The 27,131-nt window shown below is 47.0% G+C and overlaps 1 protein-coding gene across 4 annotated transcripts in view; it reads left to right on the top strand.

Moving 5' to 3' along the window:
* The window catches only part of Dus2 (dihydrouridine synthase 2), a 44,756-nt gene extending 19,734 nt beyond the window's left edge, over nucleotides 1–25,022 (top strand). For 3 of the 4 annotated variants that reach the window (XM_045142275.1, XM_045142273.1, XM_045142276.1), the window contains 10 exons: nucleotides 1,647–1,694; nucleotides 6,493–6,558; nucleotides 6,731–6,801; nucleotides 12,117–12,203; nucleotides 14,315–14,483; nucleotides 17,818–17,939; nucleotides 19,001–19,150; nucleotides 21,159–21,246; nucleotides 22,298–22,371; nucleotides 22,566–25,022. In XM_045142275.1, the coding sequence (XP_044998210.1) occupies nucleotides 1,647–1,694; nucleotides 6,493–6,558; nucleotides 6,731–6,801; nucleotides 12,117–12,203; nucleotides 14,315–14,483; nucleotides 17,818–17,939; nucleotides 19,001–19,150; nucleotides 21,159–21,246; nucleotides 22,298–22,371; nucleotides 22,566–22,803 (1,113 nt within the window). In that variant the 3' untranslated portion in view covers nucleotides 22,804–25,022. The remainder of the gene's footprint in view (nucleotides 1–1,646; nucleotides 1,695–6,492; nucleotides 6,559–6,730; nucleotides 6,802–12,116; nucleotides 12,204–14,314; nucleotides 14,484–17,817; nucleotides 17,940–19,000; nucleotides 19,151–21,158; nucleotides 21,247–22,297; nucleotides 22,372–22,565) is intronic. The other variant, XM_045142274.1, reaches the window with a different exon arrangement.
* The last annotated feature ends 2,109 nt before the right edge of the window (nucleotides 25,023–27,131 follow it).

Genomic DNA, 27,131 nt, shown 5'->3' with positions numbered 1-27,131 from the left:
TGACAAAACATTGCACCTAAGGATATATCTGACGCTGGTCTAGATCCTGTGCTGGAGGAGGAAAATGCTCAAATTGATATTAGTAGATCAGATATGGTGGCACATGCTTGTAATTTGTACTTTGGAGGCTGGGGCAGGAGGATTGTGAATTGGAGGTCAGCCTAAACTATATAGTGAGTTCCAGGCCAGCCTGGACTACATAGTGGTACACTGTCTCAAGACAAAAATCAACTAGGAGTGGTGGTGCACACATGTAATCCCTGAACTAGGGAGGTGAAGACAGGAGGATCCAGAGTTCTAGGAGACCCTGTCTCCAAAACAACAATAAACCAGGTGTGGTGGCACACACATTTAATCTCAGCAGTCAGGGATGCAGAGGTAGGGGGGGATCACTTTGAGTTCAAGGCCAGCTGTGGACTACAGAGTGAGTTCTAGGTCTGCCTGGTCTAATGTGAGACCCTGCCTTGAATAAAAGAGAGAGAAGAGAGAGACCCTGACATGTACATGCACATACACAAACACACACACACACAAATAAATTTCAAACCAAATCTAGGACTGGTTCAAAATCTAGTTTAGTTTGTTGTTGGTAGAACACTTGCGTAGCCTAATGCTCTACACTTGCTTAAGTGCCTGGGCTCAATCCCCGGTACTACCCAAAAAAAAAGGAAACTCTGAAGCCAAATGAAAAAAATATTATATTTATTTATTTATTTGCAAGCAGAGAGATATAGACAGATGGGAAGGCAGAGAATGGGCAGCCCAAGGCCTCCAGCCACTGCAAACGAACTCCATACACATGTGCCACCTTGTGCATCTGGCTTACATGAGTACTGGGGAATTGAACCTGGGTCCTTAGGCTTTGCAGGCAACTGCCTTAACTGCTCAGCCATCTCTCTAGCCCCCCTTTTCTTGGTTTTTGAGGCAAGGTCTTACTGTAGCCCAGGCTGGTTTTGAACTCATAGGCAATTCTCTTACCTCAGCCTTCCAAGTGCTGGGATTATAGGCATGAGCCACTATGCCAGGTAAAACCTTTGTCATCTGAGACAGTGCCTCACTATGTAGTATAGGTTTGTCTTAAACTTACTACCTAGCCCAGGCTAGTCTCAAACTCTTGATCCTCCTGCCTCATCTATCTGAATACATGTGCTACCTTGCTTGAGTAGTCTCTTGAGTCTCAACTGTAGCCCAGGCTGACCTGGCATACACTGTAGCTTCAGGCTAACCTTGAACTCACTGATCCTCTTACCTCAGCTGCCCGTGTGCTGGGATTAAAGGTGTGTGTCACCACACCTGCCTCAGTCTCACTGGGTTTTAAGGGTTTAGTGATTGTGAGTTTAGTTTATGATAACACTGAAACCTGTGTGGGAAGTAAGAAGTCCTAAAAAATGAGTTTTGTAGAGCCCATTTCTAGATTGATGCATTGTTTTTGCCAACGGCGTTAGAGCAATGGCTTTTAGGATTCATCACACTCTGACCTCTGATGGGATTTGTGGGGTGCATAGATGCTACCTTCCCCATGTGCTTAGTAAAATGCCAGTTGCCAGTGGCCCTTGATTACCAGGTTAACACACTGTGTTGCCTTACCACGGGCAGAGGCCATCTTCCCTCAGCTCTCAGAAGGCCTTCTGTATGCTTCCCCTCAGGGAGGAATGGGAGCCGCTCTGCTGTCAGACCCTGACAAGATTGAGAAGGTAAGTCCTACGTTGTGAAGTAGGGTTCTCAAACATGACTATGAATTAGAGTCACCAAAACATCTCCCTCCCTGTTCTAGATTTGCTGAAGTCTACCTGGACTATTTGAGGTCAAGACACTTTAAGTTTACCGATGATTTTGACATGCTAGATATGGGAACCTCTGAGACAGTCTGGAGCAGTCTGGAGTTCTATAAAAGCTTGGAGCAAGGGACAGGCCACCTGAGAACTAGAGGGCCTGAGAACTCTGCTAGAACTTTCTCTGTACTTCCTTTCTGTATATCCCTTGTGGGATGATCTGAGTTACTTTAGGTAAGGGTAGGCTCAGTAGCTTTGTGAGTGGTGAGCCTCTCCTAGGGCTTGGATGAGAGCAGCAGGGTGTCCTCTGTATGTTGATCGAGTCCCCCGCAGCCTTTTTTTCTGTCTTTCACTTTTTCTTTCTCTCTTTTCAAAGTATTTTTATTGTATTTATTTTCAAGGAGAGAGAAAGAGACAAAAAGAATGAGAATGGGCACACCGGGGCCTCTAAGTGCTGAAAACAAACTCCAGATACACGTGCCACTTCATGCACTTGGCTTTAGGTGGATACTGGGGAATTGAACCCAGGTCATTAGGCTTTGCAGGCAAGTGTCTTAACCACTGAGCTATTTCTCCAGCCTTTTTTTTTTTTTTTGAGGTAAAGTCTCACTCTAGTCCAGACTGACCTGGAATTCACTATGTAGTCTCAGGGTGGCCTCAAACTCATGGCAATCATCCTGCCTCTGCCTCTTGAGTGCTGGGATTAAAGGCATGCGCCACCACGCCCTGCTTCTCCAGCCTTTTTTAAAGTAACATTTAAAAATTTTATTTATTTGAGAGAGGCAGATAGAAAATGGACACGCTAGGTCCTCTAGCCATTGCAAACAAACTCCAGATGCATGCACCACCTTGTGCATCTGGCTTACATGGGTACTGGGGAATTGAACCTGGGTCCTTCTGCCCTGCTGAGTGCTGGGATTAAAGGCATGCACCACCACACCTGGCTTCCAGCCCTGTTTTTATGGTTTTTCAAGGTAGGGTTTCACTCAATCCTAGGCTGATTTGGAATTCAGTATGTAGTGTCAGGGTGGCCTTGAACTCATAATGGTTCTCCTACCTGTCTCCCAAGTGCTGGGATTAAAGGTACATGCCACATGCCCTGCTCTTGCTAAGTAGTTCTGACTGGGCTAGTTCTCACTATTTAGCCTCAGAACAGTCTTCCTCCTTCTGCTTCAGCCTTCTGAATGCTGGGATTTGGGACATGTTCCACTACCCTCAGCTTCACTATGCTCTTTATTTTTTTTTAATTTTTATTTATTGATTTGAGAGTCAGACATAAGGAGAGAGAGAATGTGTGCACCAGGACCTCAAGCCACTGTTAACTAACTCCAGACACATGCACCATCTTGTGTATTTTGCTTATGTGGGTCCTGGGAAATTGAACCTAGGTCCTTTGGCTTTGCAGGCAAGTGCCGTAACCACTAAGCCAGCTGTCCAGCCCTCCTTTTTGGTTTTTTGAGGTAGGGTCCCACTCTAGCTCAAGCTGACCTGGGATTTACTATGTAGTCTCAAGCTGGCCTTGAACTCATGGTGATCCTCCTACCTCTGCCTCCCAAGTGCTGGGATTAAAGGTGTGTGCCACCATGCCTGACTTCCTTATCCTGTTTTTAAGAAAGAATTGATAAAAATAGAGTCAAGAAATTATGAATTACTTAGTTTATTTAGAGAGAAATCATAAAATATAGAATTGTGGGGTTCATTTAAAGGAAGTTGGGCTCCAGGAAAAGGCTGGAGCAGGTTCATAAGCATGTGGAAGATAGGAAACACTTATGTGGAAGGCACAGTATGTTTCACGAGGTCCATTTAGTGTTTTTGTTTTGTTTTGTTTTTCTGGTGCTGAGGACCAAACCCAGGGCCTTGTGATTGCTAGGCAAGCACTCATCCACTGAGCTAAATCACCAACCCCTACTTGGTCCATTTAAATTGAGGTCTAGGAAGAGGCTGGAGCTATAAGCACGTGCAAGATAGGACTTAGGAGCTTATATAGAGAGACTTAGAAGAAATACTCGCTCGTGTGGAAGGTGCAGCATCCACTCTGAGCCTCCCCATGGAAGAAAGTTGAGCGTAAGTGGTGATAGTTTAATGAAGAATAGCAGAGGGAAAGTACCAAAGCAGAAACCAGGAAATTCAGATGAGAAATAGAAATGGGTAATAAAGATAATTACACCCACGTTACTCCAAGTTTAGAGTTTAGAGGAGGTACGTGGTAAATCTGGAATGTAAAGAAAATACACTTGTGGTAGATTCGGAGATCAGAGGAAAATCGCACATGTAGTTAATTAAAGTGAGAAGGTACTCCAAAGCATAAAGCAGAGGCAAGCAGAAAACTACTTTACCATATCCAGCTTGTCTGGACCTATGTGTCCAGGCAGAGAGGGCAGGGATCATCATGGACAAGCTTTATAGTCGATTAAAAGAATGGATTCTTTAGTAACATAAGGGAACGACCTGATTGGTTTGCAGTCAAGGGGCTGACCCCAAAGGCCCGCCACCTAGGTAGTGTGATAGACGGTGGAGACAGTAGGGGGCGCTGCAACCATTGTGGATGGAACTGGATCAGAACAGCGTTCCATTCCTGCCAACCTGGGGTGGCATTTTCTGGTTCTCTCTTTGGGCTCCTGTCCCTAACTGAAACTGTCTAAAGAAAGGTAGCTTTCTCCTGAGCCTCCTTCACCATCCCACTGCCTGACTTCTACCCACAAACCAAGGGAAGTAAGTTCTGCTTTTCCCCAGGCAGCCAGTGGATCAGTGGATCTGTTGAGGCAAGCCTGCTTGTGGGTAGGTGTGCCGTTCCTCTACTCAGATCTTGTGTCTGTCTGCTCCCTTTGCTCCCAGATGTCTTCACACTACAGAGACATGTGGGGTGATTTGGGTGTCCAGCAGAGTTTCATGGAGATTAAACAACCTCTAGTTGCCCTTTCTCCTCCGTGTGGCCCTAGCATGTGGCTGGACTTTCAGTTGTCTAATGTCCTTCCTGATCCTAAATGTGTGCAATAGCGGGAATACTGAAGTGCTTAGAGTTACTTGGATTAAATACATCCAAAGGAGTTTCTGTAAGACAAAGTAACCACTAGCAGGGAACCTTCCAGAAGTGTTTCTGAGAACCAGAGCTGTAGGACTAGAGAAATCTTTATCATGTGTCCTCATGGGTCTGTCTGGCAGTCACCCATTTAAAGGGTAAGTGCATCTATTAGGCCTGCTGGGGTGACTCTGGGAGGGAACACGTAGGGAACTATTCATTCCTTTCTGGCAGTTGTGCCTAGGCTAGTGGGCATTGTCTTACTCATAAACTGTCCACCTTTCAGTCCATCCAGCTAAGTCTGATGGCTTGAATGATCTGCCTCAGCTTGTCCTAGAAAGAAAACCGTTTTAACTGAGTCTCTGCTGCCCCCTTCTGTCCAAAATCAAGACTGGGAGCAGCTGTCTGGGTGTTTCCACTGTCAGTCACAGCTCCCATTCTTAAAGGGGGGGAGGTGGGCTTTTGAGATCACTTTCCCTTTAGCTTGCTTGAACTAATTTTTTTTTTTTTTTTTTTTTGGTTTTTTGAAGTAGGGTCTCACTCTAGCCCAGGCTGACCTGGAATTCACTCTGTATTCTCAGGGTGCCCTTGAACTCATGGTGAGCCTCCTGCCTCTGCCTCCTGAGTGCTGGGATTAAAGGCGTGCACCACCACACCTGGCTGAACTGAAATTTTTGATACAGGAACAAGATAGCAGTGCTACAGACGTGCAGCATCATCTCTAGCTCTCTTGATCTGATTCTTTTGTGGCCATGGCCTTGTCTTTCTACCTTTTCTTTTCTTTCTTTCTCCCTTCCCTTCCCGCCCCCCACCCAAGGTAGGGTCTCACTTTAGCCCAAGCTAACTTGGAATTCACTATGTAGTCTAAGGGTGGCAATCCTCCTACCTCTGCCTCTGGAGTGCTGGGATTAAAGGTATGTGCCACCACACCTGGACTTTTTGTTTGTTTGTTGTTTTGTTTTCTTTTTTTGAGATAGGGTTTCACTCTAGCCTAGGCCTCTTCCTCCTGAGTGCTGGGATTACAGGTGTGTGCCACCATACCTGGGTCTTGCTACCTTCTTAACACTTTCCTATATTTCTTCTTTAAAAAAATCATTTGAGACAGGCATGGTATAACACTCTTTAATCCCAGCTCTTGGGAGGCAGAGGTAGGAGGATCACCATGAGTTCGAGGCCACCCTGAGACTACATAGTAAATTCCAGGTCAGCCTGGTCTAGAGTAATACTCTACCTCCCAAAACCAAAAAGGAAAAAGAAACTGCCAGTTGTGTGTTCATAACCAGGACTAGGCCTCAGAATCATATTGATGGGGTATTTTGGGCAAAGCTTTTGAAAACACATACTTCTAAACTCTGCCCCTAGAGACTCATTCAGGAAATAATGTGGTATGGAAGTCTGTATTCTTAGGCTCTCTAGGTAATTCCGATGTTGTTCCTGGCAAAGGATCACTGGTGGCTCATGGGAACACATGCTGATCTATTCACTCACTCTTTATATTTGCCTTTATGTGCCAGGTAGGGAATCAGTAATGCTGGGGCTCTACCATTGAAAACAAGTAGACTCCTTGCCTCAGAGAACTTATGTGTATCTACACACAACAAATAAATGCATGCAAACTGTTCTTGTCACCGGAGTTGACACGTCTGTAGGATGCTAGTCAGTACAGAAGAGATAGATGCTCCTGTGTGCTCCTCTCTGCAGATCCTCAGCACTCTCGTGAAAGGAACACACAGACCTGTGACCTGTAAGATCCGCATCCTACCATCGGTAAGGATGTCTGTTATATTTGAAGGTTCTCTCTGGTAATGTTGGACTTGAGGGTGTAAATTGTTCACAACACTCTGAGTTGATGGAGAGTGGTAGAGCTGAGCCCACTTTAGGTGTTGGAAGCTGCTCCCTTGGGACCTTATCAACCACCCTATGTTATCTTTTTCCTCAGCTAGAAGATACCCTGAGCCTTGTGAAGCGGATAGAAAGGACTGGCATTGCAGCCATCGCTGTTCATGGGAGGTGAGTGGTCAGTTGCCTTACAAGTGAATGACTGGTGGGAAGATTTCCCAGCCATCTTTATGATCTTGCAACAGACCCTAGGTGACAACTAGCTTATCTATATATTAGCCCACTTCTGCCTAGCTCATTGATGTCCTGTGAATCCCAAGAGTAGGCAAGCCCTGCATGGGCTTATGTTTGTCTGCTTTATTCACTGTGTACCTGCAAGAGGCAGGCACTGCTCTAAGCATTAGAGAAGAAGGGGTCCTACATGAAGGATGTGTAAGTGGTAGAGATGGAACAATTAGCTCAGAATTGTATCACACAGTCAGGAAGTGGTAGAATTAAAATTTTGACGCTAAAGTTTTGTTTCCTTTTTTTTTCCCTCTTCCTTTTAGTTTTATTTTATTTTATTTTATTTTTGGTTTTTCGAGATAGGGTCTCACTCTGGTCCAGGCTGACCTAGAATTAACTCTGTCATCTCAGGGTGGCCTTGAACTCATGGCAATCCTCCTACCTCTGCCTCCTGAGTGCTGGGATTAAAGGCATGCGCCACCATGCCCAGCTTCTCTTCCTTTTTGGAGGAGGCTGGCCTGAGATTCAGTGTGTAGCTGAGGGAGACCTTGAGCTCCTTAGCCTCTTGTCACCATCTCACTTTTTTGTATTGGGAATTGAACCCAGAGCTTTGCACATGCTAAGCAAGTGCCATGCCACTGAAATATATCCCTAGCCCATGTTTTCTTATGTTTACTTTTAAATATTTTATTTTGTTTATTTATTTGAGAGAAAGAGAGGGAAAGAATGGGTGTTCCAGGGCCTCTTACAAATGAACTTCAGATGCATGTGCAACCTTGTGCATCTGGCTTACATGGGTACTGTGGAATTGAACCTGGGCTCTTAGGCTTTGCAGGCAAGAGCCTTAATTGCTGAGCCATCTCTCTAGCCCTACTTTTGGTTTTACTGGGGGTCTCATGTAGCCCAGGCTGTCCTCACACTTGATGTGTAGTAGAGAAGGCTGGCCTTGAACTCCTGGGCCTTCTGCCTCTACTTCCTAGGTGGTGGGATTACAGCTGTGTATGTAATCCCTTTGTCTTTTTTAAAAATATTTTTATTTTTATTTATTTATTTGTGTGAGAGAGAAAGAGGGAGAGAGACAGACAGACAGAGAGAGAATGGGTGTGCCAGGGCCTCCAGCCACTGCAAATGAACTCCAGATACATGTACCACCTTGTGCATCTGGCTTATATGAGTACTGGAGAATTGAACCTAGGTCCTTCAGCTTTGCAGACAAGTACCTTACTGCCAAGCCACCTCTCCAGCCCTCTTTATCTCTTTTTAGAGGCAGAGTTTCACTATGTGTCCCATGCTGACCTGAATTTTTTGTTTTTTTTTTTGGGTTTTTAAGGCAGGATGTTGCTATAGCCCAGACTGACCTGGAATTCACTGTATTTTCAGGCTGGCGTTGAACTCACAGCAGTCCTCCTACCTTGGCCTCCTGAGTGCTGGGATCAAAGGCATGTGCCACCATGCCCAGTTGGCCTGAACTTTTGGTCCTCCTTTCTCTGCCTTCCATGTGCTGGGATTACAGTCATGCAGCATCATACCTGACATTTCCTTTCCACTTTGTTGAGCCATGGCTTCTCCTTTGAATGACCCCAGGCGGATGGCTCTCTATTTTATTTTATTTTATTTTATTTATTTTATTTTATTTATTTTAGTTTAGTTTAGTTTTTAGTTTAGTTTAGTTTATTTGAGGTAGGGTCTCACTCTAGCCCAAGTTGACTTGAAATTCACTATGAAAAATCTCAGTGGCCTCGAAGTCATGGTGATCCTCCTACCTCTGCCTCCCGAATGCTGGGATTAAAGGCGTGTACCACTACGCCCAACGCAGATGGCTATCTTTTTAAGGGCAGTGCCTCTCTTGCTTGCCCTTGTTACATAGCCAGATGTCCCAGTGACTGCTTTTAATAATCCTCGTATCTGTAGCCCATGGGCTCTTGAGGCTGAGGTATTTCTGAATATTACTGTACCTCCCAGTTAAATGTGCTTTCTGAGCCTATGATGTCCTTTTGTACAGAATCCTGCTCAAAAGACATTCTCTGGATAACATTCATTTTGGGATCAGAGGTCTTATAAGAACACCTTGGGATGCTTTTAAAAAATATATTTTATTGCCAGGCGAGGTGGCATACACCTTTTTTTTTTTTAATATTATTTATTTATTTATTTATTTATTTATTTGAGAGTGACAGACACAGAGAGAAAGACAGATAGAGGGAGAGAGAGAGAATGGGCGCGCCAGGGCTTCCAGCCTCTGCAAACAAACTCCAGACGCGTGCGCCCCCTTGTGCATCTGGCTAACGTGGGACCTGGGGAACCAAGCCTCGAACCGGGGTCCTTAGGCTTCACAGGCAAGCGCTTAACCGCTAAGCCATCTCTCCAGCCCGGCACACACCTTTAATCCCAGTACTCGGGAGGCAGAGGTAGGAGGATTGCCATGAGTTCAAGGCCACCCTGAGATGACAGAGTTAATTCCAGGTCAGCCTGGACCAGAGTGAGACCCTACCTCGAAAAACCAAAAAAAAAAAATTATTTATTTGAGACAGAGAAAGAGAGGGGGAGAGAGAGAGAGAAAGAGAGAGAAGAGAATGGGTATGCCAGGGCGTCTAGCCACTGCAAATGAACTCCAGACGCATGCACCATCTTGTGCATCTAGCTTACGTGGGTCCTGGGGAATCAGACCTGGATCCTTAGACTTTGTAGGCAAGTGCCTTAACTGCTAAGCCATCTCTCCAGCCCCCATGTTGCTTTTTACTGAGTATATCCAGAACACCAACTTTTAACAGAAAACCTGCTTGGGTTGAAGCCAGGAGGGAAACATGACAGATGCACACATCTATACATAAGCTTCTTCCTGGGGCAGCAGGCTTTGGACTCCAACAGCCTCATTTTAAATCCCAGCTCTGGAGCTGCAGAGATTGCTGGTGGTTAAGATGCTTGCCTACAAAGCCTAAGGACCTAGGTTCAATTCCCCAGAACCCACATAAGCCAGGTGAGCATGGTGGCTCATGCATCTGGAGTCCATTTGCAGTGGCTGGAGGCCCTGGTGCACCCATTCATGCTCACCCCCTGCCTCAAACAAATAAATAAAATATAAATCCAAGCTCTGCAGCTTATTAGTTCTGTATCCTCATGGGAATCATTTAACCTCTTTTATTGTTTTTGTTTTGTTTTGTTTATTTTGAGGTAGGGTCTCACTCTAGCCCTAGCTTTCCTGAAACTGTCTCTGTAGTCCCAGACTGGCCTCAAACTCACAGAGATCCTTCTACTTCTGCCTCCTGAGTGCTGGGATTAAAGGCATGGGCCACTGGCTTTTTTCTTTCTTTTCTTTTTTTTTTTTGGTGGTGGTGGTAGTACTTGATCCCAGGGCCTCAACCTTGTTAGGCAAACAAGCAGTCTACCATTAAGCTATATCCCTGGCTTTCTCTTAACCTAAGTGACACATTCCTCATTTTGAAATTATGTAAAGCTCTTGTGAGATTGTGAATATAAAGCCTTGCATACAGTATTGTCTTAATTTAAGATAATATTAGTGGGCTGAAGAGATGGCTCAGTGGTTAAGACACTTGCCTGCAAAACCCAAGGATCTGGGTTAGATTTCCCCAATGCCCATGTAAAGCCAGATGTACAAGATGCCACATGTGTCTGGAGTTCATTTGCAGTGGCTAGAGGCCTTGGTGTGCCCATTCTCCCTTCTCCTCTCCCTCAAATAAATCAAATATTTTGAGGGCTAGAAAGATGGCTTAGTGGCTAAGGCACTTGCCTGTGAAGCCTAAGGACCCAGGTTTGCTTCCCCAGTTCCCATGTCAGCTAAATGCACATAGTGGTGCATGTGTCTGGAGTTTGTTTGCAGTGGATAGAGGCCTTGGCACACCCACTCTCTCTCTTTCTCTCTCTCTCCCTCTCTCTCTCAAATAATAAATAAATAAATAATTTTAAAAATTGTATTGCCACTTGCGGAAGAGGGGGCAGAAAGAATGTCGGAGCCACACGTTGGGTCATGATACACAGAGACATTTCCTCCTACCCATAACTGAGGGCTAACCCCACAATGCATGACCCATACACCCCAATAAGAAGGGGCCAGGGGGAGGGGAAAGACAGGGAGGAGGCTTAACAATGGTACTGACTTGACTATATTCACTGAGTACAAAACTAATTTAAAAAATTTTATTACCAGCTTCCATAATTATAGACAATAAACTATGATAATCCCCTTCCCCTCCCACTTTCCCCTTCCCAAATCCACTTTCCATCATACCCCTCCCCCTCTCAATTAGTCTGTCTTTTATTTTGATGTTGTCATCTTTTAGTGAAGTCCAGGTCAGTCTGGGCTAGAGCAAGACCCTACCTTGAAAAAACCAAAGATAAAAACCTGTATGTATTTTTTTTTTAAAAGAGATACTATTACTTTTATCAAAAGTTGGAGGCAATAGGAAGACAGATTTGAGTAAGTGTAAGCAAGTTTACACAGCTTTAAGGATATTATGAAAGTGGCTGCTGAGGTTGTAGGGAGTTAAAGGTGGAAGCTGAGTTGGTGGAGTTTTCTGAGGAATTGAGGGATATTGCACATTTGAGCACGACCTGGTGAACCTCCTCTGTGGCTTGTCTCACATTTAGCTCTGCCCAAGCATCAGCGTGGTGGCCCTAAAGACTTGCTTACTCCTGCACAAGGACTTCTTGGAGTTGACCTCACGAGGAAGGGCCCTGGGTTGTGTCTTGCTTCCCCTGTGGTTTTTCGTGACAGTCATGGTCTGTGGCCTTCCCTGGCTGCCCGGGGCACCAGGCCTACCCTGTGTCAGGTGCTTCTCCCCAAGATCAGCTGTGCAACTTGGCCTCAGCACAGGCAACTGTGTGGGAGTGGCTGATCCCAGCAATGGCAGCTGTTCTAAGTCCCTTGGGAAGGGCAGGACTGGGACAGTAGGGGCAGCATTCTTGTGGCACTGTCTCCTATTTCTGGCAGAGGCAAAGGCAAGCCAGGGAGAAGCAATGTGACCTTGGGAATCAGGCCACCCACATTGGTCCTCTATAGCCATGCCACCTCTGCAGGCTCCTGAGAGCTGGCCTGGCCTTCTCTGTGTGGATCTGCTGCCCCTACCCCTCAGGACAGAGCTCTTTCCAAGAGGTCATGAAGGCCAGTCCCTGAAACCTGTCCTGGGCAGCCACATGGCTGGCTGACCTGCTTGAGATTCAGTAGGAAGGATCGTACGATTTGAGCAATGATATGGCCTTTAACCCTCAGCCCTCAGACCCCATCTCTTGTCTTTCTCTCCAAGGAAGCGTGAGGAAAGACCTCAGCACCCTGTCAGCTGTGAAGTCATCAAAGCCATTGCTGAAACCCTCTCCATTCCTGTCATAGCCAAGTAAGCCCCTCTTCTTCTTCATTTATGTTGTTATGTTCCATCTCATTCAGAAGAGATTTGATCTGACATACAAAAGTGGAATGACAAAGCATTTAGAAAATGACCACAGGGGTTGAGGAGATGGCTCCACGGTTAAAGGTGTTTGCTTGCAAAGCCTGCCAGCCCAAGTTCAATTCCTCAGTACCCACATAAAGCCAGCTAGGCATTATTTGTAGAAATAAGAGCCCCTGGGGCACTGTACAAGGCACTCTGATGGGTGGGCTGATGAGCTGTGGTTGGGAATAAGGGAAGAGAGAGTAAAGAGGTAGCTGCAGAAGTGGGCCCAGAGCAAGGTGATGTCACACGTAAAGTTAGGTATGCAGGGCCCAGGTGCTTTGGGAGGAGTCTAAAGCCAGAGCTCCTAACACTATGGCTCAGGGAACATAAAGCAGGTCAATGAAATCCAGACAAGTGCTCTGGGTGGCTACTGGAGTAGGAATTTGGACTGGTAGGTATGAGGTTCCCGAGCACCTCCACAACTCAATATTAAGGCCACATCTAGTGGCCTGTGTAGAGTAGCTTAGCCTTGCACCTTAGGATAGCATGTACCACAGGGGCCTGAGACATTGGGAACAGGGCAGCCCTGGGGAACGTTACCCCCAGCTGGTGGGAGGGAGGAGTTAAGGGGTGGTATCTTGATCTTGTGTCTTCTGAGCAAGAAGTTTTAGGAGTGACTTGGAGGTCTGCTTAAGACTTCTGAGCCAGTCCATCCTGTGTGGTGGTGCACACCTTTAATCCCAGCACTTGGGGAGGCAAAGGTAGGAGGTTTGCTGTGAGTTCGAGGCCAGCCTGGGACTACAGAGTGAGTTCAAAGTCAGCCTGGGCTAGAGTGAGACCCTACCTAGAAAAACACAAACAAAAAAACAACAATAAAAGACTTTGGAGACTATTGCTTTGCTTTCACCTGAGGGTCCTCTGCAGCATAGCTAGCTACCTCTGGACTGAGGCTGCCACCTGACTCCCAGTGAAATGGATGAGGTCAGAACAGTTTCTCGGATGGTCCCTGTAACAGGCCAGGAGGGCGGGGAATTATGATCACACTAGATCTCCTTATCTCCTGTTGCAGTCTGGTTCGCATTGCTGGTAGAAATCACCCAACCAAGAGCAGCTTCTGGGAAAAAGAGGTTTATTTGGCTTACAGGCTCAAGGGGAAGCTCCACGATGGCAGGGGAAAACGATGGCATGAGCAGAGGGTGGACATCACCCCCTGGCCAACATAAGATGGACCACAGCAACAGGAGGGTGTGCCAAACACTGGCATGGGGAACCTGGCTATAAAGCCCATAAGCCCGCCCCCAACAATACACTCCCCCCAGGAGGCATTAATTCCCAAATCTCCATCAGCTGGGAACCTAGCATTCAGAACACCTAAGTTTATGGGGGACACCTGAATCAAACCACCACATCTCCCTCCCCCAGTCATCCCTCTCTCTAGGGTTTTGTTGATCAGTCACTAGAAGGTATATGGTTGGCTGCTCAGCCTTGGGGGTTTTCCTGTGGTCGTAATACCAGTTTGTTTGCTTGCTTGCTTATTTTTAGACAGGGCCTTGCTGTGTAGCCCAGGGTGGTCTGGAACTGACTGTATAGCCCAGGCTGGCCTCCAACTTGTGATCCTCTAGTCTTAGCTTCCTAGGTGGTAAAATTACAGACATATGCCACCATCGCCTAGCTAATAACCCAGTTGTAGGCATATGTTGTTTGCTTTGGCCATTATTTTGGTAAGAGAGAAGGAAAGTAAAATATCTAAATACTTAAGTACCAGGCATGGTTGAGGCTCCTCATTTAATAATGTGATGCATTGAGTTGGGTGTGGTGGCACACTCAGGAGGCAGAGGTAGCAGGATCACCATGAGTTCGAGGCCACCCTGAGACTACATAGTGAATTTCAGGTCAACCTGGACTAGAGTAAAACCCTACTTCAAAATCCAAAACAAACAAACAAAAGATGTATGTTATAATCTCCCTTTGCTGAAGCTCTGCTAGCTGAAGGGACTTGGCCAAAGCTGTATTAATAACTAGCATGCTGGTAGGTTCTATAAGGGGACACTTCTAATTTGCCTGTTGCTTTTTAGTGGAGGATCTCATGACCACATCCAGAAGCATTTGGACATAGAGGGCTTCCGACAAGCCACAGCTGCCTCTTCAGTGATGGTGGCCCGTGCAGCTATGTGGAACCCATCGATCTTCCTTAAGGATGGTCTTCGGCCCCTGGAGGAAGTCATGGAAAAGTACATCAAATATGTATGTCTCTGTGCTTTCATTTGTTTTTTATTTTTTTGGTGTTTTGGGACAGTGTCTTGCTGAGCTAGAGCCCAGGCTGACCTGGAATTTACTATGTAGTCTCAGGGTAGCCTCAAACTCAGGATGATTCTCTTATCACTGCCTCCTGAGTGCTGGGAATAAAGGTATGCACCTCCATGCCTAGCTCAAAGTCTTTGTTTTTTTCCTTTTTCTTTCTTTTTATTTATTTTTTTGGTTTTTCGAAGTAGGGTCTCACTCTGGTCCAGGCTGACCTGGAATTAACTCTGTTATCTCAGGGTAGCCTTGAACTCATGGCAATCCTCCTACCTCTGCCTCCCAAGTGCTGGGATTAAAGGTGTGCGCCACCACACCTGGCTTTCTTTTTTTTTTTTTTAATTTAATTTTTATTAACATTTTCCATGATTATAAAAAAATCCCATGGTAATACCCTCCCTCCCTCCCACACTTCTTTTGTTTTAATATATATTTTATTTGTTTGTTTATTTGAGAGAGGGAGGGAGGAAGGTAAGGAGAATGGGCACACCAGGGCCTCTAGCCACTGCAAACAAACTCCAGATGCATGTGCCACCTTGTGCACCTGGCTTACTGGGGTGCTGGGGAATCAAACTTGGGTCCTTAAGCTTTACAGGCATGGGCCTTAACTACTAAGCCTTCTCTCCAGCCCAAAGTCTTTTAATATTTATTTGAGAGAAAAAGCAAGAGAGGGAAGGAAGGAGAGGATATATGTGTGCACTGGGGCCTCCTGTTGCTACAAAGGAACTCTAGACACTTGTGCTACTTTGTGTGTCTGGCGTTACATGGGCACTGGGAAACTGGACCCAGGCCATCAGGTTTTGTGAGCAAGTGCCTTTAACTGCTGGACCATCTGTCCTGCCTCTACCCCTCAAGTGTTAGGATTACAGACATGTGACACCATGGCCAGCTGCAGAATAGCTTCTTCTTTTTCTTTTCTTGTTTTTGCTGAGGAAGGGTCTCACTTTAGCCCAGGCTGACCTGGAACTCACTGTGGCTCCAGGCTGGCCTCAAACACACAGATCCTCCTACTTCTGCCTCCCAAGTGCTGGGATTATAGGCATGTGCCACCACACCCAGCCAGTGTAGATTCTTCTAAACTATTTTCTCATTTATGTATTTATTTTATGAAAGAGAGAGAGAGAATGGGCATGTCAGGTCCTCTAGTCACTGCAAACGAACTATAGACTTATGTGCCACTTTGTGCATTGGCTTTATGTAAGTACTTGGGAAATGAACCTGGGTCCTTGGACTTTGCAAGCCAGTGCCTTAACTGCCTAGCCATCTCTCCATTCCTAAACTATTTTCTTCTTACTGGAAGTTTTATAGTTGTGCCAAAGAAATTTAAAAAACAATATCTTAAAATTTTATTTATTTACTTGAGAGAAGAGAAAAAGAGATAGGCAGATAGAAAGAGAGAATGGGTGTGGAAGAGGTGGCATAAAAAAATGGAAGAGCCAAAGGAATGGTACGACTCCTTGAAATGCACTCTTCCAGACACAAAATGGCCTGGATATCCATGACCTTGCAGTACCTGGCTCTGCCTACATAAGACCATTATAATAGGAGGAAAAGATGATGCCATCAAAATAAAAGAGACAGAGGAGGAGGGGATATGATGGAGAGTGGAGTTGCGAAGAGGAGTGTGGGGAAGGAGGGACTTCTCATGGTTTATTGTATTTAATTATGGAAGTTGTCAATAAAGGAAGGAAGGAAGGAGCATGCCAGGACCTCTAGCCACTGCAAATGAACTCCAGATACATGTGCCTCTTTGTGTATCATGGGCACTGAGGAATCAAACATGGGTCATTAGGTTTTGCGGGCAAGTGCCTTAACCACTGAGCTATCTCTCCAGCCCCCCACAAAGGAATTTTTTGTTGAGCTCACTTGTCATTTTTCTTTGCCGTACCCCTGGGACACTGTAGGATTCTGTGATGAGCTGAGCGTGCACATTAGCAGAGGCAGAGTGTTCCTCAACCTGAACAGAAGATGTAACCCTCTAGAGCAGACTTCCACCTTTCTTTCAGTCCTAGGTCTCACCCCTAGCTAGAACTGTGTGTGCCCTCTTCAAACCATGGCCAGACCTACACAGTTGTGGCTGCTGTGGCATGGAGGTGTTCCCATGGCTCTGGGATGGCAGGACAACGCATGTGTCCAGTTCTGGGCAGCTTTTGTCCTAGAGTCTTCCCTCTCCAGTGGTACAGCCTTCATCCCTTTGACCCTGGGTATCCTGTTGGGCAGGTTGGTGATTGCTGGCTCTTCAGCATTCTGAGTCAGCTATAGCCAAGGTGCTTTACCTCAGCCAGGGTCAGCTGGCTAGCTTTTCTGACCACCTGGCTGGTGTGTGGCAGGGCAGACATGTTTAGCAGTGCTGAGCCTGCTTGCCGGGTGAAGGGTGATGTTATCACTCCTGCTTAGCCATACCTTGGTAGTGTTCAGGAGGGTACGTGGTCATGGGGAAAGGGAGTGTCCTCAAGCATCACCAGTGTTGCCTCTGATATAGTCAGGTTTCTTTTGGTCCAAATAAGCCGAATCCAGGTCCTGTCTATGGCGGGGACTTACTCACTTATTCCCTGCCTTGTCCTGAGCATACTATGGGACCTTCCTAGAAGACAGGCATAGAGGAGATTGTGCAGCAGCATTAGGGGGAGGCGCTTCTGGAGGCTGTGCATGCAGTCTTTACCCAGTGCTGCTCCCCTGCCCTTAGCTGGGTGGGCATCCCAGGTGTCCTTGGGAAGTCATCTCATCTCCCTGGGCCTCACCTCTCAGGTTTTTGAGTTGAGTAACAGCTATATTTCTCGTTGTACAGATTTGTAAAATGACAAGTATATACAAACATGCTTGATAGCTGGGCCATTCCCTACCCATGCAGGGTAGTTGCAGAGAGGCTAGTCAAGATGAAGGAAGGCAAGGTGCTTGCCTGGTTATAAGGTAATAGTCTTGCTCATGTCCTGAGACTGACCCTGCCATGCCAGGATTTGGTATGTTCCCTCTCCCTGCCCTGGAAGACACTCGGCGGAAGGCTTTCTGTGGTGGTGTGGTAGCTGAAGCACACGCTGCTCCTCTCTACTTCTGGCCCTCTGGTGGCTCTCCAGGAGCGTGTGCTACTGAGCATGGGCCTCCGCTGTGACTCTCAAACGCTGTCATAGCCGGAGGAGTAGATGTCAGGGTGGAAGCCACATGGGCTTGACTGTGAGCACCCTTCAGATGCACCCTTGGAGCTTTGTTCCCTGCCAGCAGACCCTAGCTCAGGTCTTTGTGCTTGCTGAAGCAGGTGGGCTCATGCTAGTTCTCCTCTCAGGCTGTGCAGTATGACAACCACTACACCAACACCAAGTACTGCTTGTGCCAGATGCTGCGGGAACAACTGGAGTCACCTCAGGGAAGGTTGCTCCACGCTGCCCAGTCTTCCCAGGAGATTTGGTAAGAGAGACAATGGTCTGTCCATCTGTTCTTGCAGATGTGGCCCAGGCTCGACCTTGAGCACTAAACTTACTCTGCTAGGGAGGTGGGGGGGGGGCCCCAGGGATACAGCTTCCAGATGTAATTATGCAGGAATGGGGTGGTGCTATAACTTACAGAGGGGGTACTTTCAAAGCTTTGGAGTAATCACACACTAGAGTTTTGGGAACTAGGACATGGGTACAATGGAAGGATGTGAAGGATAGGGCTGCGAATTCCTGAGAAAGAAGGGTGTTTTCATTAATGGGCCCATCTTATGCCAGACCAATGAGACCCAATTGTTAGGAAAGACAGGGCTATAGAAGCGGGCCCTTGGCCTACACCCACAGCCACTGAACTAGTGTGAGTCTTCTAAGTCTGATACAGCTCTGACTCAGGTGGTTAACACCTTCCAGCTTCGTTTATTTCCTGACCTAGCTTCCTGTCTTCCTGTCTGTTTACTTCTGTACTTCCGAGTTATCCTCCTTGGGTCCTCTGCCTAAAAAATCTACCCTCCCATATTGGCTGGCTATAGCCTCCCCATTCAAGGAGGCTTTCTAAACTAGATTCGCCCTCGGGGATCTCTCTGCAGGGGTTTCTTCTTAGAAGGGAAAGCTGTACCAGAACCCTTCTATTCGTGGCTTGTGAGGTTTGGTGTTGGTTCCGTCTCTATTCCACATAGCTTAAGCAGCTAGACCATGATGCTTTGTGAATTCAAGAAGAGAATGTTAACTCTGAATAGTACATTAGTTCAGACTAGATCCATAATACTACACACAACCCACATGTTTGATCAGCATGGGTTGACTCAGTCATGGGTGCTGGAGAAGCCCAGTGCTTTAGTCATTCTTGGGAGAGAGCTGCATATGATAACCTTTAGAACCCACCTTCCTCTGGTGTCCATGCGGAAGGGTTCAGATATTCATTCACCAAGTTCTGGTCTAGGCAGATGCTATGGCAGGTAGCATGTACTTTCTGGTATAGGAGTTTCTCAGTACACTGCTCCACTAAGTACCTACCTTGCTCCACCTCTTCCTCCAAAGCGAGGCCTTTGGCCTTGGTGCCTTTTATGAGGAAACCATGCGGGAGCTGGATGCCCGGCGGGCTGACTTCCTAGCCAAGACTCCGGAGGGGACTGAGGAACCAACTGAAGACACCACCGGCATCATTAAGATGGCTGTCAGGTTTGACAGGTAAATTTCCAACTTGGCCTCAGGGTAGTACAGGACCTGTATCCTTGGGGTTTTCCTGTCTGTATGTATGACTAATGTCAAGTAGGAACCACAAATTTCCTTGGCTTGAATACTTGTTCTCGTTTATAGTACAAAGATACTTCTTTTAATTTTTCGTTTCTTTCTTTTTTTTTTTTTTTCCAGGTAGGGTCTCATTCTGGCACAGGCTGGTAAGGAGACTGAAGTAGGATTGCTGTGAGTTCGAGGCCACCCTGAGACTACACAGTGAAATCCAGGTCAGCCTGGACTAGAGTGAGACCTTATCTTGAAAAACAAAAACAAAAAATTAGTTTTGGTTTTTCGAGCTAGAGTCTCACTCTAGTCCAGGGTGACCTGGTACTCACTCTGAAGTTCCAGGCTGGCCTCAAACTCAATGGTGATCCTCCTACATACGCCTCCCAAGTGCTGGGATTAAAGGCATGTGTTACCATACCTAAAATTTTAGTTATTTATATTTCTTACTATATTTATTTATTTATTTTTGGTCCTTCAAGATCTTGCTCTAGCCCAGGCTGATCTGGAATTCACTATACACTCTTAGGCTAGCCTTGAACTCATGGCGATTCTCCTACCTCAGCCTCCTGAGTGCTGGGATTAAAGGCATGCACCACCATGCCAGGATATTTTTAATTTTTATTTTTTTAAGGTAAGGTCTCACTGTAGTCCAGGCTAACCTGGAATTCATTCTCAGGGTGACCTCGAACTCACAGTGATCCTCCTACCTCTCCCTCCCGAGTGCTGGAATTAAAGGCATGTGCCATCACTTCAGCAAATTTTTTAAATTATTTATTTATTTGTTTGTTTGTTTAAGAGACAGAGAGTGTGAGAGCATGGGCGCACCAGGGCCGCCAGCCACTGCAAATGAACTGCAGACACATGGGATGCCTGGGCTAGCAAGCTTTGCAAACAGGTGTCTTTCTCTACTGAGCCATCTCCCCAGCTTTCTTCCTCTTGTTTTGACACAGGGTGTCATGTAACTTAGTCTGTTCTCAAATTTGCTGTACACCCGAGGGTGGCCTTGAATTCCTGATCCTCCTGTTTTTACCTCTTGAGTGCTGGCACAGGAGGTACTTTCAGGGAAGACAGTCCCTGCAAACCCAGGCAGCGCTGTTGGCTGTGCACGTTGTCCTGATGGTGACTGAACTCCACTCCCCCTCTTCCCCCCGCCACCATTCCCTTCCTGAAAGTCTCTGCTTTTCCCCTAGAGCCCCCCAGTGGCTGAAGGTGCTTTGCCCACATTTGGTGTCTGTACTCCTGCCCATCCCCACTGCCTCCCACCAGGTCAGTGGTGCCCTCTCCAGGCAGAAGTAGCCTCAGACTGATCCTTGCTTCACATTGTGACTCAGTTTTGAACAGTGTCCTTCCTCATCCTTGTCCTCTGAGCCTTTTTCCAGTACCCATCCCCAGACCAAGGGGTCAGTCTTGTCTGACAAGAGGTGAGGGTGGGAAAACAGCTGTTGGGCAGTTCCTATGCCAGAGGGAGCACCCAGTGGGTGGCTATTGGAACATGTCCCTTTCACCCTGTTACACTGACTCTGAAGCCAAAATCCTGTGTGTCCATAGCAGAGCAGGTAATCCTGACTCTCAGCAGATGGAATCAGAGTGGGCACAGAGCTAGATCTCTGAGTCTACTTACCTGTATTCCTGCCTCCCTCCACTCCTTACCTTGTCTTGAAAGGCAAATTGAACCTTCCTAACTGTTAAAGGAGGGCATTCAGAGAGCTTGGAGTTCACTTTTACCCTATCCTGCAATTTTTCAGGCACATAGAAGCCATCTTCCTCTTAGGTAAAACCTAGACCCAACTGCTAGTAGGGCAGGACAGAGAGCCCAGGGGAGTGGGCACAGGAGTCCTGAGACAGCAGTTTCTACAGGTCCTATAGCATCCATCAGTGGCTGACAGTAGCCCTTGCTGAGGGAGGGAGTGGAAGTGATGAATGAGCCATAAATTACCTCCCCCTCTTTCCCCAGAAGAGTATACCCACCCCAAGTTACCCCCAAGATGTGCCTGCTGGAGTGGTGCCGGAGAGAGAAGTTGGCACAGCCTGTGTATGAAACGGTGAGTTCCTGGCTGTAGCATGTCTTTGCATCCGGCTGTAGTGCTCCTCATATTGGCACCATCATCCCAGCACACCCATAGGCTTGGTTATCCTTGCTCTCCGTAGGTGTGTACATAAGTTGCTGGTGGCAGGGTCAATTGCTGGTAACTTTTTCCCTCTAACCATGGCCTGTTGTCCAATTTGGAAGACATCTTTGGATTGGGCCTCAGCCAGTAGAACACAGAATTATGTCCACACACAGGGCCCTTGGGTGGAAACCTTGAAATAATCTTGCTTCACCTGGCTTACATTTTTATTTTATTTATTTATTTATTTATTTATTTTGGACCTTGTGTCCCCCATCTGCCAGAGTGACTTTTGGAAAACAAATCTGATCTCTGTCTGTCTTGTTCAAATTACCAACACCTTGGAGCCTCTAAGATAAAGCTGCGACCCTTTGCTGGGCTTGATGGCGCATACCTTTAATCCCAGCACTTGGGAGGCAGAGGTAGGAGGATTGCTGTGCGTTCAAGGCCACCCTGAGACTCCATAGTGAATTCTAGGTCAGCCTGGGCTAAAGTGAAACCCTACCTCAAAAAAAAAAAAAAAAAATTGACCCCTCAGCCAAGAATACAAGACCCCCAAATACCTTGCTGTTTCAAGTCTCCACTCCAGCCACTCCACATCCACTGCTCCCTTTGCCAGGTGTGCCATCTTTGCCTCCACTTTCTTCCCTTCTCAGTCCTTTGCCCGCTAGTGAACTCCTCCTTATTTTTGGGGACCCAGCCAATCTGGATGTCAGTAGAAGGTCCCACAGTCATGTGCAGCTAAGGATTCTGATGGCCTTTTGCTTGGGTCAATGACAGAACTCTGACATACTCTTGGTATCATTATCAATTTGAGTATTTGCCTTTCTTTTCTGAAAGGCATACCAGATGCCATCATGTAGAAGGAACTTGTGATTGGGCAGCCTTCACTTGACTTAGGTTGGGAGCACTTCTCTTTATATGCTATTGATGTGATGAGGCAGGTGGGCAGTGTGCCCTGTTTCCATTGCTTTCTCTGCCTCAGGTTCAACGACCTCTAGATCGCATGTTCTGCTCTGTTGTCACTGTTGCGGAGCAAAAGTACCAGTCTACCTTGTGGTGAGTTTTTCATCAGATGGCATGAGGCTTGGGGTGGGGACACCTGAGTCCAATTGTGGCCTGGGAGAGCTGGATAGGTGGTATGTAGGGGCACTTGATGATGACCCTTGTTCCCAGTTATGTCAGAATCTCTGCCAGGGGTAGGTAGAGTTAGGACTTCTAAGCTCTTCTCCTGCTAACTGCCATCTTCCCAGGGACAAGTCCAAGAAATTGGCAGAACAGACTGCAGCCATCGTCTGTCTACGAAGCCAGGGCCTCCCTGAGGGTCGGCTGGGTGAGGAGAACCCCTCCTTGAACAAGCGCAAGCGAGAAGCCCCTGACCAAGACCCTGGGGTCCCCAGAGGTCAGGAGCCAGCAGTACCTGGGGAGATTTGCAAGAAGCCATTTGTGGCCTTGGAAAATGGTGAAGAAAGCCTCCTAGAAGGCTGGTGACTATTGTTCCTGTCCTGGTCCCCACTCCATGGGCCAGGCCCAGAGGTGGCTATGGATGCCATCAGACAGTTTGCTGGTTCTTGCCTTACTACAGGATTCAGAGGACCAGGCCCAGGTTATCAGCCTGGGGCATGGGCCAAGGAGTACCCAGGAACAGTACCATCTCCTCTCATAGGCCTGAACAGCAGGACCGAGTTCCCAGCAACCTGAATATTTTCCTTGAAAGTAGGCTTTTCAGGCTGCATCTCTAACTTGACATTGTTATAGTGCAATAAAGACAACTCAATCCTCACCTAAGGCTGACTGCTTCAGCCTTGGATGCAGGTCCTGGCATAATCATTCTATTCCTACCCTCTGGGTAGAGGTGGAGTTTCCCAAACCCCTGCATGTAGGGGCTGGGCTGTTATCTTTCAGATTCACTAGACTTTGGTGGAATCTGGAAAGGCCCAAGAAACCCATTTTACTGATGGGAAACCTGAGGTGCTAGGCATCAGTTGACTTTCTTGATGGGAGGCTCTGTGGAATCTTAGGGAAAGACTAGGGTACCCCAGTAGAGGACCAGCCTAGTTAAGCAGGGTTGATTGTGTTTATGCCTGACAGCTGGCTGGAACTCAGACTTCATAAACCGGACACAGAGAACTGCTGAGAACATTGGTTTAGCTGTTGGGCTTCACTGATCAGTAGTCGCCCTCCTGCTGCCCCCACTCACCAATCCCATTTGGGGTGGAGGGAAGTGGCAGATTCTCTTTAATTTCCTCTTGACAGTGAGAACCAAATGGCTACCACTACATTTCTTGGGCCTCCCCTACTGGGAGGAGCGGTCTGACCAAAGGTCTCTGCCCCACCCCACCCCTGCTTCCTGTGCTGTAAACAGGCAGGTGTCCTCCCCTTTGCCAGGCTATATGAGGGGAGAATTCCTGCTCTGGGCCAAGCCTGTCTTTCCCAAATCCCTCCACCAGCCCCACCCTCAGCCTCATGGCTCTGTGGAAGCCTGATCCAGAGGTCAGGCCTCTGTGCCAGCCAGCAGTCCCTGGCCCTGTGGGCCTCTTGAGAATTTGGTGGGTGAAGCTTACCCTTAGTCCACTTCTGCCCTTCCCTGCTGCCCACACTTGCTCTTCTCTGTTCAGATAAGAATGGTACACTCAGCCGGCCATGTTGGAGCATGCCTTTAATCCCAGCACTTGGGAGGCAGAGGTAGGAGGAATGCCATGAGTTCAAGGCCACCCTGAGACTTCTTAGAGACAACATAGTGAATTCCAGGTCAGCCTGAGGTAGAGTGAGACCCTACCTCAAAAAACAAAAACAAATAAACAAACAAACAAAAAGAATGGTACGCTCCCAGGTGCATCTCAGATCACCTTGCCTTTTGACCTTGAGCAACTTACTTTTACCCTTCTCTGCCCCAGAGTGGGATGAGCTATCCATAGTCTTCATGAGGCTGGCTGGAAGGGAGTAAACAGTGATGATGGGTCACTGAATAGCTAATGGCATCACTCCATGCCCAGGCTGGCTGCTTTAACTGACTTCCTTATTCAGTGCTCTACAAAGGGCCCTAGAAGACTTGGTCTGGTCTCAGGCACCAAGATTTAAAAACAGTTTCTCAGTTGATTTATTGGTTTGTTTGTACTAAAAACTGTCCCTCACCTTTTCTCATACCTGAACTGGAAGTGGGCAGACCAAAGCATCAGAGGAACATCTCTCTCTACCCCTGCCCAGGCATGCTGGGAGAAGACTCTGGGGACCAGGGACCAGATTCTGAGATCTATCTCCCAGTGGTTCTGGGCATTAATGTCAGACCTCTTCTCACACCAGTGTGGTTTTCCTGGGGAAACCCCTTCCCTGGCAGAGTCAGATTTGTTTCTGGGGACAGGAAGGAGAGGCAAGAGTAGAGGGGCTGCTGTTAAGATACAGACTAGAGGTGAGGGGCCTTGAAGGTTCTGGGCAGTGGCTCATTCTCAGGGGATTCAGCTAGAGAAGAGATAGTTAATGTGTGCCTTGTGGCAGGGGATATCTAGCAAAGATCCTGGCTGATTGAGTATATTGGCCCTCAAATGATTTCCCTTTAGCAAGCCTCAGTGGTGTCTGCTCTGGACTCAAAGTGCCCTGCCTAGCATCTGGGACTGACTGAGAGGCCCAGCCAAGCCTGAAGGCTTTTAAAAAAAAAAAAATCATTCTCTCCATGTCTACTTTAGACTAGGCCACTTAGAGTTTCCAACCCTGGGCTAGTAGCCTCAACACTGTGCAACCATTTCTGCCACCTAGATCAAAGCTCACCACATTTTGAAGACACCTTTTTAGTTGTGTCGTGTTGTTTGAGACAGGTCCTCACTGTGTAACCTTGGCTGGCCTGAAATTCATTATGTAGACCCGGCTTGCATCGAACTTGTGGGGATCCTCCCATTTTTCCTTCCTATGCTAGAATTACAGGCATGTGACATCATTCCCTGCCTGTGGCAAAAACAAACAACAACAATAAAAACATTATTTTTTTCAAAGTAGGTGGCTGACCTGGAATTCACCATGTAGTCTCAGGGTGGCCTTGAACTCACAGTGATTCTACTACCTCTGCCTTCAGAGTAATGGGATTAGTGGAGTATGCCACTATGCCCAGCTGGCAAATTTTTCAAAATATTTTATTTGCAAGCAGACAGAGACAAAGAGAAGAGAGAAAGGGAGAGAATGGGTATACTAGGGCCTTTAGCCGCTACAAATGAATCCAGATACATGTGCCACTTTGTGCGTCTGGTTTTACTTGGTTACCAGGGAATCAAACCCAGGTGGTTAGGCTTTGCAAGTGGCTTAACCACTGAGCCATCTCTTCAGCCCCCACTTTTTTTTTCTTTCTTTCTTTTTTTTTTTTTCCAGGTATGGTCTCACTGTGGCCCAGATGACCTGGAATTAACTATGTAGTCTCAGGGTGGCCTCAAACTCAACGGCAATCCACCTACTTCTGCCTCTCCAGTGCTGAGATTAAAGGCGTGCACCACCATGCCCAGCTTGCAAGTGGTTTTGATATGATCATGAAAGGGAGAATGGATAAGGCTGGAGAGGGTGGCAGGAATACCAACGCTACAGAAACACAAGACTAGATTTGGGCAAGGATGAGGGAATCTTATGTCTACTCTCCCATAAGTATAGGTCCCCTCAGGTACTGCTCCTGTTCAGGACTCTGCACTCTACTGCTGCCCTCTGGATCAAGTCCAAAGCCTCAGCCCAGCAGGAGAGGACAAAGTGCTGGCCTGTCTTCTCAATACACTGTGCTGACTTCAGCAACTAACCCTGAGGTTGTAGTTGGCTGGTCTTACCCTATCCACCCAAATTGGGAGCTGCTCAAGGACAGTCCTTGTGACCTCTGTGGTCAGCACTGGCATGGAGGTAGAAAACAGTCACAGAAAACTGAAATAAGGGTTTTATGTAAGGGGATGTGGGACATGGGGAGGAAGAATTTTTCTCAACTTTTTGTTTTTAATGTTTATTATTTATGAAAGAGAAGCAGATAGAGAAGGGTGCACCAGAGCCTATAGCCACTGCAGGCCTCTAGCCACTGCAAATGAACTTCAGATCCATGTGCCACCTTGCTCATCTGGCTTTACATGGGTACTGGGGAACCAAACCTCAGTCTTTTGGCTTTGCAGCAAGCTCTTTAACTGCTAAGCCATCTCTCCAGCTCCTTTTTTTTTTTTTTTTTTTTGGTTTTTTGAGGTATGGTCTCACTTTGGTCCAGGCTGACCTGTAATTAGTAATTAACTATGTAGTCTCAGAGTGGTCTCGAACTCATGGTGATCCTCCTACCTCTGCCTCCTGAGTGCTGGGATTAAAGGCGTGCGCCACCACACCCAGCAACATTTTTTTTTTTTTTTGAGGCAGGGTCTCACTCTAGCCCAGGCTGACCTTCAACTCACTCTTTTGTCCCAGGCTGTCTTCAAGCTCATAGCAATCCTCCTGCCACTGCCTCCCAGTTGCTGGGATTAAAGGCATGAACCATCATGGCTAGCTAAATGCTTTTTAAAATATTTTTATTTACTTATTTGTAAGCAGAGAGAAAAGAAAGACAGAGGAGGGAATGGGAGCACCAATGCCTCTAGCCACTGCAAATGAACTCCAGACACATGTGCCACCCTGTGCATCTGGCTTCACATGGTACTGGGACATTGAACCCTGGTCCTTAGGCTTTGCAGGCAGCTTAACCTCTGAGCCATCTCTTCAGCCCTAAACTTTTTTTTTTTTTTAAGGATCTAAACTTTTTAAAAAAATGTATTTTTGTCTGTTTATATGCTCCAGGGTCTCTAGCTGCTGCAAACAAATGAATGCGATATGCTTTTTCCACT

This window comes from Jaculus jaculus, chromosome 1 (genome assembly GCF_020740685.1).
Source record: "Jaculus jaculus isolate mJacJac1 chromosome 1, mJacJac1.mat.Y.cur, whole genome shotgun sequence".
Lineage (NCBI taxonomy): Eukaryota > Metazoa > Chordata > Mammalia > Rodentia > Dipodidae > Jaculus > Jaculus jaculus.
The sequence above is the reverse complement of the archived record's forward strand: the minus strand, read 5'-3'. Positions and strand labels throughout refer to the sequence as shown.